The sequence below is a fragment of the Puma concolor genome, chromosome A2 (genome assembly GCF_028749965.1).
Source record: "Puma concolor isolate L17-30 chromosome A2, mPumCon1.1.hap2, whole genome shotgun sequence".
NCBI classification, from domain to species: Eukaryota; Metazoa; Chordata; class Mammalia; order Carnivora; family Felidae; genus Puma; species Puma concolor.
In genome coordinates, this window is record NC_141668.1 from 146,168,102 (window position 1) to 146,187,722 (window position 19,621).

General features: G+C 39.9%; 1 protein-coding gene across 2 annotated transcripts in view; it reads left to right on the forward strand.

The window, feature by feature from the left end:
• The window catches only part of DNAH12 (dynein axonemal heavy chain 12), a 219,043-nt gene that overhangs the window by 4,072 nt on the left and 195,350 nt on the right, over positions 1-19,621 (forward strand). Inside the window, exons 3-6 of one of the 2 annotated variants that reach the window (XM_086697846.1) lie at positions 8,001-8,082; positions 8,255-8,281; positions 17,753-17,942; positions 18,784-18,856. In XM_086697846.1, coding sequence (XP_086553972.1) covers positions 8,001-8,082; positions 8,255-8,281; positions 17,753-17,942; positions 18,784-18,856 — 372 coding nt within the window. Of the gene's footprint in view, positions 1-8,000; positions 8,083-8,254; positions 8,282-17,740; positions 17,943-18,783; positions 18,857-19,621 lie in introns of those variants that run through there. The other variant, XM_086697845.1, reaches the window with a different exon arrangement.

Here is a 19,621-nt window from a genome sequence, read left to right on the forward strand (position 1 = left end):
CAGATGAACATATATGAGAAGGGAGAAAAAAAAGGAGGAGTGAGGGAGACAAATCTCAAGAGACTCTTAACAACAGAGAACAAACTGAGGGTTGATGGAGGGAGGTGGGTGGGGGGATGGGTTAGATGGGTGATGGGCACTAAGGAGGGCACTTGTTGGGATGAGCACTGGGTGTTGTATGTAAGTAATGGATCACTAAATTCTATGCCTGAAACTAATATTGGACTGTATGTTAACTAACTAAAAATTAAATAAAAATTAAAAAAGAAGGAATTATATTTAAATCTTCAGTGCAGAAGGGTCAATCAGCAAATAGATTGAGGAAGTATGACTTCCTCAAGTACACAATGTATTGTTGTTTCTTAGTCGCTCCTCTCTTCTACTTTCACATGTCTAAGGGCAGAAATCTCTCTTGGAAGTAAATTAAAAAGAAATAAAGTTGGGGTGCCTGGGTGGCTCAGTCGGTTAAGCGTCCGACTTCAGCTCAGGTCATGATCTCACAGTCTGTGAGTTCGAGCCCCGCATCAGGCTCTGTGCTGACGGCTCAGAGCCTGGAGCCTGTTTCGGATTCTGTGTCTCCCTCTCTCTCTGACCCTCCCCCGTTCATGCTCTGTCTCTCTCTGTCTCAAAAATAAATAAATGTTAAAAAAAATTTTTTTTTAAAATAAATTTAAAAAACCATTATTGCACTATATGCTAATTAACTTGGATGTAAATTATAAATAAATAAATACAAATTTCAAAAAAGGGCAGAGATCTCAACAAAAAAGCACAGTGTCTGGCATGTTATTGTTGGTGAACTGAATGAGTGAATAAATGAATTTTTAAAAAATACATATAAAAATATGTATTTTTATTTGAGAGAGAGAGAGCATGAGTGGGGGAGAGGGGCAGAAGGAAAGAGAGAGAGAGAGAAAATCTTAAGTGGGCTCCACACTCAGTGCAGAGCCTGATGCACAGGGCTGGATCCTACCACCCTGGGATCATGACCTGAGCTGAAATCAAGAGTCAGACACTCAACTGCTCCACCAACTGAGCCACCCAGGCACCCTGAATAAATGAATTTTTAAAAGAGGAACGTAACTCTATGCTTTGTATAGACATATAAGTAGTACCTCTCTCATTTGGGTGCTTAATAAAAAAAAAATAGTGTCTCAAAATTGCCTTAAGCATAGTGCTTTATTAACACTGACATTAGAGTTGCCATTGTTTATTTAGGGAAAATTCATTTGCAATTAAAGTTTTTTATACCAGAAATACTTTTTTTTTTTTTTCCTGGAAAACTGTGGATTTTGTTTCTTCATCTCTTTCTGCCTCTACCTATTAGGATATAGAGATGAGATTTCCCTGGGTCGAAGATGGGGTGAAGTCTGTTGATAGAGTTCCAGGACTGAGACAGGATGTAAGTTATCTTGGGCAGAACTGGGCCCCTCCTGTGGCCAGTGTCTGGGAACACTTAGCTGAGACAAAATCATTTTATAGCTTTCCAGAGTCCCAGGAATGAGTTACTTCTTCCTTGGCCACTATCTGCATCTTGATTTAGACCAGCCTTTCTCTCCTTCACTGCGCTGTACTCCTTCACTGCATCTCTCACACAGTCTTTTGAAATTATCCAATTTTTGTTTATTTATTTGTTTGTGATTGTCAACATACAAAGCAAAAATAGGCAGGGAATGAAAAGGCTCACTTGTATATTCTTCTCAACTCTTTGTATGTATAGCCAGTAGGAGAAAACACACCCCAGGAAACTGTTGCTATCTTAAAGGATGGCTTTTCTTATATAATGAGCTCAAGGAGGTCAGGCATATATTTGCTGGGGTAATTAGAGTGCAAGTCAGCGAGTGCCAGCTAGCATACCAAAGTATAAGGCAAATTCCTTGAAAGTATGGATCGCTGAGAGCTAGGCTATTCAGGGAAATAATGATGGATGAAAGGAAGTCTGGCTGGCACCTTGATGATTAATAAAGAAAAGAGGAATGAAGTTATCCCAGCCACATTTTCTATTTCATGTGAAAACGCCTTTGGAATTTTAGTTTAGTCAGATTCAGTAAGATTCAACATGGAAATGAAGCTACTCAAAAAAACCAATTCAGGGGTTCCTGGCTGGGTAAGTCGGTAGAGCATGGGACTCTTGATCTTGCAGTCAAGAGTTCAAGTTCTACATTGGGCATAGAGCCTACCTTAAAAAAAAAAAAAGGAAAAAAAATCAAATTCAGTCTTATGCTGCTTTAATAACTGTAGAATTCTAGAATGGTAGAAAATTTTCACTCTGCACTGATCAAACAACATCTGTAGTTCTGGGGTCACGCTTTAAGAGGGATGTTGATAAACCATAACAGCCATAGAAGAGAGAGGAATTTTGAAACTATCCCATCTTTTTTTTTTTTTTTAAATTTTTTTTTTCAACGTTTTTATTTATTTTTGGGACAGAGAGAGACAGAGCATGAACGGGGGAGGGGCAGAGAGAGAGGGAGACACAGAATCGGAAACAGGCTCCAGGCTCTGAGCCATCAGCCCAGAGCCTGACGCGGGGCTCGAACTCACGGACCGTGAGATCGTGACCTGGCTGAAGTCGGACGCTTAACCGACTGCGCCACCCAGGCGCCCCAAAACTATCCCATCTTTAAAGGAGGCTGATTTGCTTAATGGAGTATAGACTGGCATCACACAGGCTTGGGTTCATACCCTGTCTCTGCAGCTTATTAGCCATGCATGAATTTGGCAAGTTAAATAACTACTTGTCATCATCTTCCTATCTGTAAGATGGAGATAAGAATAGTGCTTTTCTCTTAGAATTTAATGAGAGTTAAAGGAGATCCATGTACTTACAGATCTTAAGCTAATGCCTAAAACATAATAAGCTCACAGTAAGTGGTAACTTTTATTGGTAGTAATAGTTGAAAGAACTGGACGAGTACCATCAAGTTTTCAAGGGCAACAGAAAAAAAAATATGACTCTTTGTGTATAGCTCTGGAGAATAAAAGTTACAAGGATACAACTCAATTTAAAAATAAACTAGCTGAGGGGCGCCTGGGTGGCGCAGTCGGTTAAGCGTCCGACTTCAGCCAGGTCACGATCTCGCGGTCCGTGAGTTCGAGCCCCGCGTCAGGCTCTGGGCTGATGGCTCGGAGCCTGGAGCCTGTTTCTGATTCTGTGTCTCCCTCTCTCTCTGCCCATGCTCTCTCTGCCCATGCTCTGTTCATGCTCTGTCTCTCTCTGTCCCAAAAATAAATAAACGTTCAAAAAAAGAAAAAATTAAAAAAAAAAATAAACTAGCTGACAATAAATTGGGCTACCTCAGAAAGTGATGAAAGCCATCTCCCTCACTCATCTCAGGGTACAACTTGATGTTTTTGAGAGTATTCATGTATCAAATAAGGTACTGAATTAGATATACAAGGTTTTTTCCAAATCCACTATTCTGATCATTCCACAGATATTTATTGACTTTGATGGATGTTATCTAAGTGTTGTGCATAGAGCAATGAACAAAACAGGCATGGTCCTTGTCTCTCTGGAGCTTACCAATCTATGTTTATGGTTCTGGTGGCCATCTTTTCCTTGAAATTCATTCTGGTTCTCCACCTGCCTCTCTGACCACATCTTTGCCTCCTTCAATCGTGATTTTTTTCTCATTCCTGTCATGCTTGGCATCCTCCAATCTTCTTTCTCGGTCTCTTTTCTTTTGCTTGTATTCTCTGCTTTGGCCATCTTCTCCAGTGTATTAACCTTTACAAACTAGTAGATTTATCTTCCTAAAAATGTTTCCATGCTCAAAAACTCTCAGCAACTCCCATTGTCTATTGAATAAAAAAACCTGCTATTTGAGCCCCTTAATTGGATATTCCAGTCCATTTCTCCAAACTTATCTTCATCTGATCCCATAACCTCTGAGACAACTTTCCACTACTCCCTGTTTTTTCCTTTGATCATTCCCTTACCTTCCTGTTTCTCAGGAGAGTCTTGTGTTTCAGATCCATCTACCCAGGAAAACTACGTCTCTACCTGAAATCCTTTCTTTTATTTAAAGCTCATTGTAAATGCTAACTTGTTCATGTAGCCTTTACAGATACCTCCAGGTAGAAGTGAACTTGTCCCCTCCTCTGAACCATCAGAGTCCCATGCCTTTCATGTGGTACCTGTTTTTATCTCCTCACCATTTCAGTTTATAAATTCCTTGAGATTTGTTGTTGTTATATATATTTTTAAAAGATGTCTTTATTTTGAGAGAGAGAGAGAGAGAGAGAGAGAGAGCGAGAGAGCACAAGGGCACTTGAGCAGGAGAGGGGCAGAGAGAGAGGGAGAGAGAAAATCCTAAGCAGGCTCCGTGCTGTCAGCATAGAGCCAGTCATGGGGTTTGAATTCAATTTAAGAACTGGGAAATCATGACCTGAGCCGAAACCAAGAGTCAGATGCTCAACCAGCATCTGACCACTAGCTCACCAGTCAGGTGCTCCTATTGGTGTTATACTTTAATAAAACCTAGTAGAGTGTCTTGCATAATATAAGCATTGAATAAATATTTGGTGACAGATGGATTAGATGATGATATAACTTTATTTAAAGAGGAAATTATATTTTATAGATGATAAATTCCAACATTCAAATTGTTTATTGAGTACTTACTGTGTGCCAAATACTATTCTGGACATTTAGAGACAAGGCAATGAGTAAAACAATCTACAGCATGTAATATGGCAAATAGTGGTAAGTTCTATGAAGCAAGGTGAGGATGAAAGGATTGGATAGTGAAGGAAGTGCTACCTAATATAAGGGGTAAGATCAGGCTTCTCTGACAGAGTGGCATTTGAATAGGCACAATACACATGACGGCCCACTAGACATGAGGATTAACTTAAAATTTGTCCATAAGTTTTTTTTTTTTTTTTTAATTTTTTTTTCTCAACGTTTTTATTTATTTTTGGGACAGAGAGAGACAGAGCATGAACGGGGGAGGGGCAGAGAGAGGGGGAGACACAGAATTGGAAACAGGCTCCAGGCTCCGAGCCACCAGCCCAGAGCCCGACGCGGGGCTCAAACTCACGGACCGCGAGATCGTGACCTGGCTGAAGTCGGACGCTTAACCGACTGCGCCACCCAGGCGCCCCTGTCCATAAGTTTTTATTGAAAAAAAATTTCATTTTTACTTTTAGTCTCATTCTTTTACAGTATACATGAATAATTTGAAAACTAAGGATTTGTTTCTTATAGAAAATTCATAGGCACCTGGGTGACTCAGTAGATTGAGCAACTGACTCTTGATTTTAGCTCAGGTTATGATACCAAGGTTGTGGGATTGTCTCTCCCTGGGTGTGGAGCCTGCTTGAGATTTTCTCTCTCCCTCTCCCTCTTCCCCTCCCTCATGCTCTCTCTCTCAAAAAAACAGAGAGAGAGAGAGAGAGAGAGAGGGAGAGAGAGAAAAATTCAGTAAGATAAAGAACTCTTGAATATCTCTTGTTTTTTTAAAAATATAATTTATTGTCAAGTTAGCTAACATACAGTGTATACAGCGTGCTCTTGGTTTCGGAGGTAGATTCCCGTGACTCATCGCTTACATATAACACCCAGTGCTCATCCCAACAAGTGCCCTCCTCAATGCCCATCAACCATTTTCCCCTCTCCCCCGCCCCCCATTGAATATCTCTTCTTTAAGTATAATTGAAAAGATGTTCAAATTGTAATGCTTATTATTATTATCATTATTATTATTATTGAAGTAAACTCTACCCCCCCTTGCAGTTCAAATAATGGCCCCAAGGTCATGAGTGACATGCTCTATCGACTGAGCCAGCCAGACACTCTTAAACTGTAATGTTTTAATATATTCTAATGTTATCTTCAAGAGAGTCAGACATTTTTTAATAGCTAATGATTTTATTATTATTTTTTTTTTAGTAATAGCACCAACAGATGCCATGAATTTATTGAAGGGTTCTATATAAGCAATTGCATTTATTTTTTTAATATAATTTATTGTCAAGTTGGCTAACATACAGTATGTACAGTGTGCTCTTGGTTTTTGGGGTAGATTCCCGTGTTACATACAACACCCAGAGCTCATCCCAACAAGTACCCTCCTCGATGCCCATCACTCATTGTCTCCTCTCCCCCACACCCCCATCAACCCTCAGTTTGTTCTCTGTATTTAAGAGTTTCTTAGGGTTTGTTTCCCTCTCTCTCTGTTTGTAACTATTTTTTCCCTTCCCTTCCCCCCATGGTCTTCTGTTAAGTTTCTCAAGATCCACATATGAATGAAAACATATGATATCTGTCTTCCTCTGACTGACTTATTTCATTTAGAATAATACCTTCCAGTTCCATCCACATTGATGCAAATGGCATGATTTCATTCTTTCTCGTTGCCAAGTAGTATTCCATTGTATATATATATATAAACCACATCTTCTTTATCCATTCATCAGTTGATGGACATTTAGGCTCTTTCCATAATTTGGCTATTGTTGAAAGCGCTGCTGTAAACATTGGGGTACATGTGCCCCTATGAATCAGCACTCCTGTATCCTCTGGATAAATTCCTAGTAGTGTTATTATTGCTGGGTCGTAGGGTAGTTCTATTTTTAATTTTTTGAGGAACCTCCACACTGTTTTCCGGAGCAGCTACACCAGTTTGCATTCCCACCAATGGTGCAAGAGGGTTCCCATTTCTCCACATCCTCGCCAGCATCTGTTGTTTCCTGAGTTGTTAATTTTAGCTACTCTGACTGGTGTGAGGTGGTACCTCAGTGCAGTTTTGATTTGTATTTCCCTGATGATGAGTGATGTTGAGCATCTTTTCATGTGTCTGTTGGACATCTGGATGTCTTCTTTAGAAAAGTGTCTATTCATGTCTTTTGCCCATTTCTTTACTGGATTATTTGTTTTTCAGGTGTTGAGTTTGGTAAGTTCTCTATAGATTTTGGATACTAAGCCTTTATCCGATGTGTCATTTGTAAATATCTTTTCCCATTGCATCAGTTGCCTTTTAGTTTTGTTGTTGATCGTTTCCTTTGCATTGCAGAAGTTGTTATCTTGATGAGGTCCCAATAGTTCGTTTTTGCTTTTAATTCCCTTGCCTTTGTAGATGTGTTGAGCAAGAAGTTGCTGTGGCTGAGGTCAAAGAGGTTGTTGCCTGCTTTCTCCTCTAGGGTTATGATGGTTTCCTGTCTCACATTTAGGTATTTCATCCATTTTGAGTTTATTTTTGTGTATGGTGTAAGAAAGTGGTCTAGTGTCATCCTTCTGCATGTTGCTGTCCAGTTCTCCCAACACCATTTGCTAAAGAAACAGTCTTTTTTCCATTGGATAGTCTTTTCTGCTTTGTCAAAGATTAGTTGGCCATACTTTTGTGGGTCCACTTCTGGGTTCTCTATTCTATTCCATTGGTCTATGTGTCTGTTTTTGTGCCAATACCATACTGTCTTGATGATTACAGCTTTGTAGTAGAGGCCAAAGTCTGGGATTGTGATGCCTCCTGCTATGGTTTTCTTTTTCAATATTACTTTGGCTATATGGGGTCTTTCGTGGTTCCATACAAATTTTAGGATTGTTTGTTCTAGCTTTGAGGACAACGTCGGTGCAATTTTGATTGGGATTGCATTGGATGTGTAGATAGCTTTGGGTAGTATTGACATTTTAACAGTATTTATTCTTCCAATCCATGAGCATGGAATGTTTTTCCATTTCTTTGTGTCTTCTTCAATTTCCTTCATAAGTTTTCTATAGTTTTCAGCATACAGATCTTTTCTATCTTTGGTTAGGTTTATTCCTGCATATTTTATGGTTCTTGGTGCAATTGTAAATGGGATTAATTTCTTGATTTCTCTTTCTTTTGCTTCATTATTGGCGTATAGAAATGCAACCGATTTCTGTACATTGATTTTGTACACTGCACCTTTGCTTAATTCATGTATCAGTTCTAGCAGCCTTTTGGGGAAGTCTTGTGGGTTTTCCATGTAGGGTATCATGTTGGAGTCAGACATTTTTTAACTATAAATTTCAGAATTGATGGAGCCAAAAGAAGTTTAGACAGAACACTGGATAAAAGAACACTGCCAACACCAGAGCCAGATTATCCTCTAACTGTAAGTTTATGTTTTCTCTTTAAAAAGTTTGTCCTTATACAATTTTAATTCTTATTTACTTTAAGTCAATCTCAACATAACTAGTATTTTTAAGAGAATAATACGTACATTTAAATCACTTAGAATTTTTTCTCCTTGATTTAATTATGTCTTATTTGTTTGCTTTTGACAGATGACCAGTGAAATTAAAAAGAAAGGAGTGAGTTCAATTTTTTATATTTCTCTTTTTGAAAATGTTCAAAGAAATTATTACAAAGTAGCTCCTTCTAAGACCACCTGCTAATAAGACCCATTCTAGAAGAGAAAAAATATTTAGAAACTGAGATTTTAATTTTCTGTAAAGGAACAAACATGTCATGGATGACAAATATGGGATTTAAGAATTATATTTTTGTTGCCATTTGTTATTTGAGAATTAGTTGTAAATGTTTTAGTTCCTATTTCAAAAAGTGGGAAAAAATTGAAAAATTGCAGTTATAAAGGAAATGCATTTCCCTTTTCATTGTTCTGATATTGATATAATGATGATTACTTATTGAGAATCCAGAGGGTGCTAGACACATGGTAGGTGCTGGATTTTAAAAAATGGCACTGACTGCATGGGTGACAACATGGGCCTGTGGTATAATTGGTGGAAGATGATAACATGTAAAATGTATTTAACAGCAAAGGATATGGAAACTTATGCAGCTGTCTACACAAAAGAGAAATTCATGCAGCATGCTCCCAGATAGGAGTACAGGCTTTCCAAGTCTCTTCAAGTTCCTGTTAGGGATGAAGGGCTCAGGATACCTCCCTGTACTGAGGATCTTTGGGAGAACCTAATTTTATCTACTCTAAGTTTTTTTTTTTTCTTTTCTTTTCTTTTCTTTTCTTTTCTTTTCTTTTCTTTTCTCTCTTCTCTTCTAAATTTCCTTTTCTTTCTTTCTTTCTTTCTTTCTTTCTTTCTTTCTTTCTTTCTTTTCTTTCTTTCTTTCTTTCTTTCTTTCTTTCTTTCTTTCTTTCTTTCTCTTTCTTTCTCTATGGTCTTCTTCCTTCACTTTCTCCCTCCCAAATTTTCTGGAGACTTTGGCTCTGTATTTGCCTCTTTAATAGATACAAGAACTGATACAAAGCATTCATAAATATTTAACATGAGGTTGGGTGAATTGCAGAATGTACCTGTGTGTATGCACTTAGCATCCTCACTTTTTGTCCAGAGTTCTTGCCTTCTAGTGTCTTACAATCTAAAACAGGCAGCTGGGCATGACACAGTCTTTCATTCCTGAACCCACTGCTCTTGGTCACCTGGCATGTAGGAACTCCACCTCTTCATCATTAATGTCACCAGTGACCATGAATTGCCAAATCCAAGGGACATTTTTTTCAATACTGCTTTCACTAGACTTCTCACTGACTTTTCAAAAATGCTTTTACTTTTAAATAATTGGACACATGGATCCGTGGAATAAATGGCCTGGAAGTAGACCTATATGAGTACAGCCAGCTAATTTTTGACAAAGTGCAAAAATTAATTCAACAGAAGAAGGATAGTGTTTTCAACAAATGGGGTGGAGCAATTGGACATCCATAAAAAAATAAAACAAATAAACAACAACAAAAAAAACCCCTCAAACCTCAGCCTAAATGTCACACCTTGTACAAAAATTACTAAAATTAGATCATAGATTTAAATGTAAAACATAGGAGAGAGAGGGAAGATGGCGGCGTAGGAGGACGCTGGGCTTACCGCGCGTCCTGCTGATCACTTAGATTCCACCTACACCTGCCTAAATAACCCAGAAAACCGCCAGAGGATTAGCAGAACGGAGTCGCCGGAGCCAAGCGCAGACGAGAGGCCCACGGAAGAGGGTAGGAAGGGCGGCGAGGCGGTGCGCGCTCCACGGACTGGCGGGAGGGAGCCGGGGCGGAGGGGCGGCTGGCCGGCCAAGCAGAGCCCCCGAGTCTGGCTTGCAAAAAGCGGAGGGGCCTGACGGACTGTGTTCCGAGCAAGAGCGACTTAGCGTCTGGGAGGTCGTAAGTTAACAGCTCTGCTCAGAAAGCGGGAAGGCTGGAGGACAAAGGGAAGGAAAGCTGCTGAGTCCCCGGACGACAGAGCTCAGTTTGGTGGGGAACAAAAGCGCTCGCCAGCGCCATCTCCCCCGCCCATCCCCCAGCCAAAATCCCAAAGAGAACCAGTTCCTGCCAGGGAACTTGCTCCGCGCAAACACCCAACTCTGCGCTTCTGCGGAGCCAAACCTCCGGCAGCGGATCTGACTCACTCCTGCTGCCACAGGGCCCCTCCTGAAGTGGATCACCTAAGGAGAAGCAAGCTAAGCCTGCCCCTCCTGCCCCTGTGCACCTTGCCTACCCACCCCAGCTAAGATGCCAGATCCCCAGCATCACAAGCCTGGCAGTGTGCAAGTAGCCCAGACAGGCCACCCCACCCCACAGTGAATCCCGCCCATAGGAGAGGGGAAGAGAAGGCACGCACCAGTCTGACTGTGGACACAGCGGTGGGCTGGGGGCAGACATCAGGTCTGACTGCGGCTCCGCCCACCAACTCCAGTTATACACCACAGCACAGGGGAAGTGCCCTGCAGGTCCTCACCATGCCAGGGACTATCCAAAATGACCAAGCGGAAGAATTCCCCTCAGAAGAATCTCCAGGAAATAACAACAGCTAATGAGCTGATCAAAAAGGATTTAAATAATATAACAGAAAGTGAATTTAGAATAATAGTCATAAAATTAATCGCTGGGCTTGAAAACAGTATAGCGGACAGCAGAGAATCTCTTGCTACAGAGATCAAGGGACTAAGGAACAGTCACGAGGAGCTGAAAAACGCTTTAAACGAAATGCATAACAAAATGGAAACCACCACGGCTCGGATTGAAGAGGCAGAGGAGAGAATAGGTGAACTAGAAGATAAAGTTATGGAAAAAGAGGAAGCTGAGAAAAAGAGATAAAAAAATCCAGGAGTATGAGGGGAAAATTAGAGAACTAAGTGATACACTAAAAAGAAATAATATACGCATAATTGGTATCCCAGAGGAGGAAGAGAGAGGGAAAGGTGCTGAAGGGGTACTTGAAGAAATAATAGCTGAGAACTTCCCTGAAGTGGGGAAGGAAAAAGGCATTGAAATCCAAGAGGCACAGAGAACTCCCTTCAGACGTAACTTGAATCGATCTTCTGCACGACATATCATAGTGAAACTGGCAAAAGACAAGGATAAAGAGAAAATTCTGAAAGCAGCAAGGGGTAAACGTGCCCTCACATATAAAGGGAGACCTATAAGACTCGTGACTGATCTCTCTTTTGAAACTTGGCAGGCCAGAAAGAATTGGCACGAGATTTTCAGTGTGCTACACAGAAAAAATATGCAGCCGAGAATCCTTTATCCAGCAAGTCTGTCATTTAGAATAGAAGGAGAGATAAAGGTCTTCCCAAACAAACAAAAACTGAAGGAATTTGTCACCACTAAACCAGCCCTACAAGAGATCCTAAGGGGGACCCTGTGAGACAAAGTACCAGAGACATCACTACAAGCATAAAACATACAGACATCACAATGACTCTAAACCCATATCTTTCTATAATAACACTGAATGTAAATGGACTAAATGCGCCAACCAAAAGACATAGGGTATCAGAATGGATAAAAAAACAAGACCCATCTATCTGCTGTCTACAAGAGACTCATTTTAGACCTGAGGACACCTTTAGATTGAGAGTGAGGGGATGGAGATCTATTTATCATGCTACTGGAAGCCAAAAGAAAGCTGGAGTAGCCATACTTATATCAGACAAACTAGACCTTAAATTAAAGGCTGTAACAAGAGATGAAGAAGGACATTATATAATAGTGACAGGGTCTATCCATCAGGAAGAGCTAACAATTATAAATGTCTATGCGCCGAATACCGGAGCGCCCAAATATATAAAACAATTACTCATAAACATAAGCAACCTTATTGATAAGAATGTGGTAACTGCAGGGGACTTTAACACCCCACTTACAGAAATGGATAGATCATCTAGACACACGGTCAATAAAGAAACAAGGGCCCTGAATGAGACATTGGATCAGATGGACTTGACAGATATATTTAGAACTCTGCATCCCAAAGCAACAGAATATACTTTCTTCTCGAGTGCACATGGAACATTCTCCAAGATAGATCATATACTGGGTCACAAAACAGCCCTTCATAAGTTTACAAGAATTGAAATCATACCATGCATACTTTCAGACCACAATGCTATGAAGCTTGAAATCAACCACAGAAAAAAGTCTGGAAAACCTCCAAAAGCATGGAGGTTAAAGAACACCCTACTAACGAATGAGTGGGTCAACCAGGCAATTAGAGAAGAAATTAAAAAATATATGGAAACAAACGAAAATGAAAATACAACAATCCAAACACTTTGGGACGCAGCAAAGGCAGTCCTGAGAGGAAAATACATTGCAATCCAGGCCTATCTCAAGAAACAAGAAAAATCCCAAATACAAAATCTAACAGCACACCTAAAGGAAATAGAAGCAGAACAGCAAAGGCAGCCTAAACCCAGCAGAAGAAGAGAAATAATAAAGATCAGAGCAGAAATAAACAATATAGAATCTAAAAAAACTGTAGAGCAGATCAACGAAACCAAGAGTTGGTTTTTTGAAAAAATAAACAAAATTGACAAACCTCTAGCCAGGCTTCTCAAAAAGAAACGGGAGATGACCCAAATAGATAAAATCATGAATGAAAATGGAATTATTACAACCAATCCCTCAGAGATACAAACAATTATCAGGGAATACTATGAAAAATTATATGCCAACAAATTGGACAACCTGGAAGAAATGGACAAATTCCTGAACACCCACACTCTTCCAAAACTCAATCAGGAGGAAATAGAAAGCTTGAACAGACCCATAACCAGCGAAGAAATTGAATCGGTTATCAAAAATCTCCCAACAAATAAGAGTCCAGGACCAGATGGATTCCCAGGGGAGTTCTACCAGACATTTAAAGCAGAGATAATACCTATCCTTCTCAAGCTATTCCAAGAAATAGAAAGGGAAGGAAAACTTCCAGACTCATTCTATGAAGCCAGTATTACTTTGATTCCTAAACCAGACAGAGACCCAGTAAAAAAAGAGAACTACAGGCCAATATCCCTGATGAATATGGATGCAAAAATTCTCAATAAGATACTAGCAAATCGAATTCAACGGCATATAAAAAGAATTATTCACCATGATCAAGTGGGATTCATTCCTGGGATGCAGGGCTGGTTCAACATTCACAAATCAATCAACGTGATACATCACATTAACAAAAAAAAAGAGAAGAACCATATGATCCTGTCAATCGATGCAGAAAAGGCCTTTGACAAAATCCAGCACCCTTTCTTAATAAAAACTCTTGAGAAAGTCGGGATAGAAGGAACATACTTAAAGATCATAAAAGCCATTTATGAAAAGCCCACAGCTAACATCATCCTCAACGGGGAAAAACTGAGAGCTTTTTCCCTGAGATCAGGAACACGACAGGGATGCCCACTCTCACCGCTGTTGTTTAACATAGTGCTGGAAGTTCTAGCATCAGCAATCAGACAACAAAAGGAAATCAAAGGCGTCAAAATTGGCAAAGATGAAGTCAAGCTTTCGCTCTTTGCAGATGACATGATATTATACATGGAAAATCCGATAGACTCCACCAAAAGTCTGCTAGAACTGATACATGAATTCAGCAAAGTTGCAGGATACAAAATCAATGTACAGAAATCAGTTGCATTCTTATACACTAACAATGAAGCAACAGAAAGACAAATAAAGAAACTGATCCCATTCACAATTGCACCAAGAAGCATAAAATACCTAGGAATAAATCTAACCAAAGATGTAAAGGATCTGTATGCTGAAAACTATAGAAAGCTTATGAAGGTAATTGAAGAAGATTTAAAGAAATGGAAAGACATTCCCTGCTCATGGATTGGAAGAATAAATATTGTCAAAATGTCAATACTACCCAAAGCTATCTACACATTCAATGCAATCCCAATCAAAATTGCACCAGCATTCTTCTCGAAACTAGAACAAGCAATCCTAAAATTCATATGGAACCACAAAAGGCCCCGAATAGCCAAAGTAATTTTGAAGAAGAAGACCAAAGCAGGAGGCATCACAATCCCAGACTTTAGCCTCTACTACAAAGCTGTCATCATCAAGACAGCATGGTATTGGCACAAAAACAGACACATAGACCAATGGAATAGAATAGAAACCCCAGAACTAGACCCACAAACGTATGGCCAACTCATCTTTGACAAAGCAGGAAAGAACATCCAATGGAAAAAAGACAGTCTCTTTAACAAATGGTGCTGGGAGAACTGGACAGCAACATGCAGAAGGTTGAAACTAGACCACTTTCTCACACCATTCACAAAAATAAACTCCAAATGGATAAAGGACCTGAATGTGAGACAGGAAACCATCCAAACCTTAGAGGAGAAAGCAGGAAAAGACCTCTCTGACCTCAGCCGTAGCAATCTCTTACTCGACACATCCCCAAAGGCAAGGGAATTAAAAGCAAAAGTGAATTACTGGGACCTTATGAAGATAAAAAGCTTCTGCACAGCAAAGGAAACAACCAACAAAACTAAAAGGCAACCAACGGAATGGGAAAAGATATTTGCAAATGACATATCGGACAAAGGGCTAGTATCCAAAATCTATAAAGAGCTCACCAAACTCCACACCCGAAAAGCAAATAACCCAGTGAAGAAATGGGCAGAAAACATGAATAGACACTTCTCTAAAGAAGACATCCGGATGGCCAACAGGCACATGAAAAGATGTTCAGCGTCGCTCCTTATCAGGGAAATACAAATCAAAACCACACTCAGGTATCACCTCACGCCAGTCAGAGTGGCCAAAATGAACAAATCAGGAGACTATAGATGCTGGAGAGGATGTGGAGAAACGGGAACCCTCTTGCACTGTTGGTGGGAATGCAAATTGGTGCAGCCGCTCTGGAAAGCAGTGTGGAGGTTCCTCAGAAAATTAAAAATAGACCTACCCTATGACCCAGCAATAGCACTGCTAGGAATTTATCCAAGGGACACAGGAGTACTGATGCATAGGGGCACTTGTACCCCAATGTTCATAGCAGCACTCTCAACAATAGCCAAATTATGGAAAGAGCCTAAATGTCCATCAACTGATGAATGGATAAAGAAATTGTGGTTTATATACACTATGGAGTACTACGTGGCAATGAGAAAAAATGAAATATGGCCTTTTGTAGCAACGTGGATGGAACTGGAGAGTGTGATGCTAAGTGAAATAAGCCATACAGAGAAAGACAGATACCATATGGTTTCACTCTTATGTGGATCCTGAGAAACTTAAGAGAAACCCATGGGGGAGGGGGAAAAAAAAAAAAAAGAGGTTAAAGTGGGAGAGAGCCAAAGCATAAGAGACTGTTGAGAACTGAGAACAAACTAAGGGTTGATGGGGGGTGGGAGGGAGGAGAGGGTGGGTGATGGGTACTGAGGAGGGCACCTTTTGGGATGAGCACTGGGTGTTGTATGGAAACCAATTTGACAATAAATTTCATATATAAAAAAAAAACAAAAAAAAAACATTAGTTGATATATACAATTCTAAAAAAAATAAATAAATTTTTTTTTTAAAAAGCAAAAAAAAAAAAATAAAAATAAATGTAAAACATAAAACTAAACACTTTTAGGGGCACCTTTGTGGCTCAGTAGGTTAAGCGTCAGACTTTGGCTCAGGTCATGATCTCATGGTTTGGTTCGTGAGTTCAAGCCCCACATCAGGCTTGCTGCTGTCATGCAACTCTTGATCTCAGGGTTGTGAGTTTAAGCCCCACATTGGGTGTAGAGATTATTTAAATTTAGAAGCAAACCTGGAGCTAAGCAGAGTCTTCAGACTGACACAAAAAGCATAACCCATAAAAGAAAAAAACCCCAATAAATTGTATTTCATCAAAATTAAAAACTATTATTCAGTGAAAACCTTGTTTTTTAAATGTTTATTTATTTATTTTGAGAGAAAGAGAGGGAGTACAAGCAGGGGAGGGGCAGAGAGAGAAAGGGAGAGAGAGAATCCCAAGCAGGCACCAAGCTGTCAGTGCAGAGCCCAATTCTGGGCTCTATCTCATGAACCATGAGATCATGGCCTGAGCTGAAATCAAGAGTTGAATGCTTAACTGACTGAGCCACCCAGGCGCCCCTATTTTTTGTTTTACAATACTGTATTCCTTGGGTGCCTGTGTGGCTCAGTCGGTTGAGCATCCCACTTTGGCTCAGGTCATGATTTCAGGGCTCACAGTTTCAAGCCCCGCATTGGGCTCTGAGCTGTCAGCTGGAGGCTGCTTTGGATTCTGTCTGTCTGTCTGTCTGTCTGTCTGTCTCTCTCTCTGCCTCTCCCCCATTCACACTCTGTCTGTCTGTCTCTCTCAAAAATAAATAAACGTTAAAAAAATTTAAAAAACCCACAATACTGTATTCCTATTCAGAGAGTCCCAACAAATTTGGCATATTAAATTCATAGTACACTCTTAAATATTAAAGATAACCTAATTGATTTCTATTGTATATTTAAGATTCTGATGAATCTGCATTTATATGTATTTTTTTTTAACATTTATTCATTTTTGACATACAGAGAGAGAGAGAGCATGAGCAGAGGAGGGGCAGAGAGAGAAAGAGAGGGAGACACAGAATCTGTAGCAGGCACCAGGCTCTGAGCTATCAGCACAGAGCCCGATGCAGGGCTCGAACTCACGAACTATGGGATCATGCCCTGAGCTGAAGTAGGATGCTTAACCAACTGAGCCACCCAGGAACCCCAACATTTATATGTATTTTAGTACAGAAAACCTTAAACTCCAACCCTGGTTTGAGTGAAGAGTTAATGACAAGATTAGTTTTCTCAAGTGTAAAATGCAGATTTGGGGTGGGTGGGGAAACACCCTGATAATACTTTAAATTAATCAACTTGATTAATATTCTAAAATATTTAATAATACCTACGCATAATTTATTGCTACTATTTCCTGTCATTTTTGGCTATTTTATCAATTGTGACTTTGTACCTTTGTACTGGGTGCATATTTACTAATTTTTGACTGTTTAATGGATTAATGCCAAATATTTCAATGTTTGAGTGGATAACGTGGGCATGCCCAGCTTCCCTAGCCCAGGCCTTACTCCCAATTTCCAATTCTTATTCATTTAATAAATATATACTGAGTACTTGAAAAAATGGTTTCTTTGCAGCTCATACTTCCGAGTGTTTTTATTCTGAAAACATGTTATTTTTTTTTTTTAATTTTTTTTTTTCAACGTTTATTTATTTTTCGGACAGAGAGAGACAGAGCATGAACGGGGGAGGGGCAGAGAGAGAGGGAGACACAGAATCGGAAACAGGCTCCAGGCTCCGAGCCATCAGCCCAGAGCCTGACACGGGGCTTGAACTCACGGACCGCGAGATCGTGACCTGGCTGAAGTCGGACGCCTAACCGACTGCGCCACCCAGGCGCCCCTGAAAACATGTTATTTTTCAGAATACTTCTATTCCAAAAAAATGTTGTCTTGAAAAGACAGAGCACCGGAGTTACACTGATATACCATTTAGAACATTTAGTTTTTTCTTATTACATTCTCAGTTCAACTATATTTATATGAAGCAATGTGTAGAAAGTAGTCCTATGGTGCCTATTCAGCAGGAATGGCTGGATCACATGTTAATGCTGATACCTGAGTCTTTAAAGGAAGGGAAAGAAAGAGAAAAACTTGTTGAAAGTCTCATAAATGAGGTGTCAAGTGACTTTGAAAAAAGCATGAAGAGATATCTGGGTAAGTAGCATTTCACAAATGCCAAGCTTCTTTTACTTTTGTTTCCCACCCCTTCAATCAAAAGTAGAAATATGAATAATGAATAATTTATATATTTAGCTGTATGTATTTCTTACATACTATTTTTATTTAAAGCTTTTATTTTGAGCTTATAATCTAGTCAAAATCTTTGTAATTTAAGGGAACTTTGTATAATTTTTTTTTCCTGTGCTTATTAGCTAAGGGCTTTTTCATTTTTCTCTTTGTCTTTATGGTTGTAGTTACACTGTTTACCGGATTGTAAAAAAAAAAAAAAAGTATTAGTGTATTTAGAGAAATTTATTAGGGATTTAATATTGGAAATTTTTATTGGCATAAGTTTTTTTTAATGTTTATTTATTTTGTGAGAGAAAGAGAGAGAGAGAGAGCGCGCAAGCAGGGGAGGGGCAGAGAGAGATAGAGAGAGAGAGGGAGAATCTCAAGCAGGTCCCATGCTGTCAGCACAGAGACCGATGCATAGCTCGATCTCAGGAACCATGAGGACATGACCTCAGCCAAAATCAAGAGTCCGATGCTCAACTGACCAAGCTACCCAGGAACCCCTGGAATAAATTCTCTTAAGTGGCCTTTGAGTAGATAGAATGCAAAAAGCTGAAACTTAAAGCTTTACTGTGTCTGAATTCACCCCTAAAGTAACACCTAAATAGTACCAACAACTTGATTTTTTTTCAAATAAATGATTTTTTTTTCTCATACTCACTTTAATGCTCAATAAGCTATATTATCCAATAAGAAAAGTTAGAAAGTTTGAGTAGGACTTGTGAGAGTTTTCAAGAAATATTAATACATGTATGTATTTTAGTGAGGAGTGTTCTCGTGAAACCTCCGGTTAAATGGCTTGAAGATGAAGGAGGTCCTTTACCTGAATCCCCTGTGTGAGTAAATTATTTTAAAAACAGTATTGCATCTAGGTTAAAAAAAAATTTTTTTTAATGTTTTTATTTATTTTTGAGACAGAGAGAGACAGAGCATGAGCAGGGGAGGGACAGAGAGAGAGGGAGACACAGAATCCGAAGCAGGCTCCAGGCTGTGAGCTGTCAGCACAGACCCTGACTCAGGGCTTGAACTCACGGACTGTGAGATCATGACCTGAGCTGAAGTCGGACGCTCAACCGACTGCACCACCCAGATGCCCCTGCATCTAGGTTTTGATAACAGGTTGAAAATAAGCTGATCTAACATTAAGTCTAGAATTGTGAAGCTATTTTGAATACATCTGAAGAATAGCACTACTGCGGTGTATCCTTGCTCTGAACTTGTCTATTTGTTGCTTACACAATCAGGGGAATCTTTAAGGATGTATAGGTCAACTTGGCCTTACGTAACCTCTGGTGTATACCAGACAGATTTCTTCCTCTCTTCCCAGTCCTAAGTTCGTTTATCCATACCCAGGGTAACTGAGCCAGAGCACAGTGGAAGTTAGCAGGGTACCTGGCCCATCAGTCTGTCCTCTCTGAAGATAATGCACTTTCTCTCTCACTCTCTCTCTGTCTTTTTAATGTTTATTTATTTTGAGAGAGAGAGAGAGAGCGAGAGCGCAAGCCGCATGTGAGCAGGGGAGGGGCAGGGAGAGAGGGAGAGAGAATTCCAAGCAGGCTCCCTGTGGTCAGCAGAGAACCTGACTCGGGGCTCAATCCCAC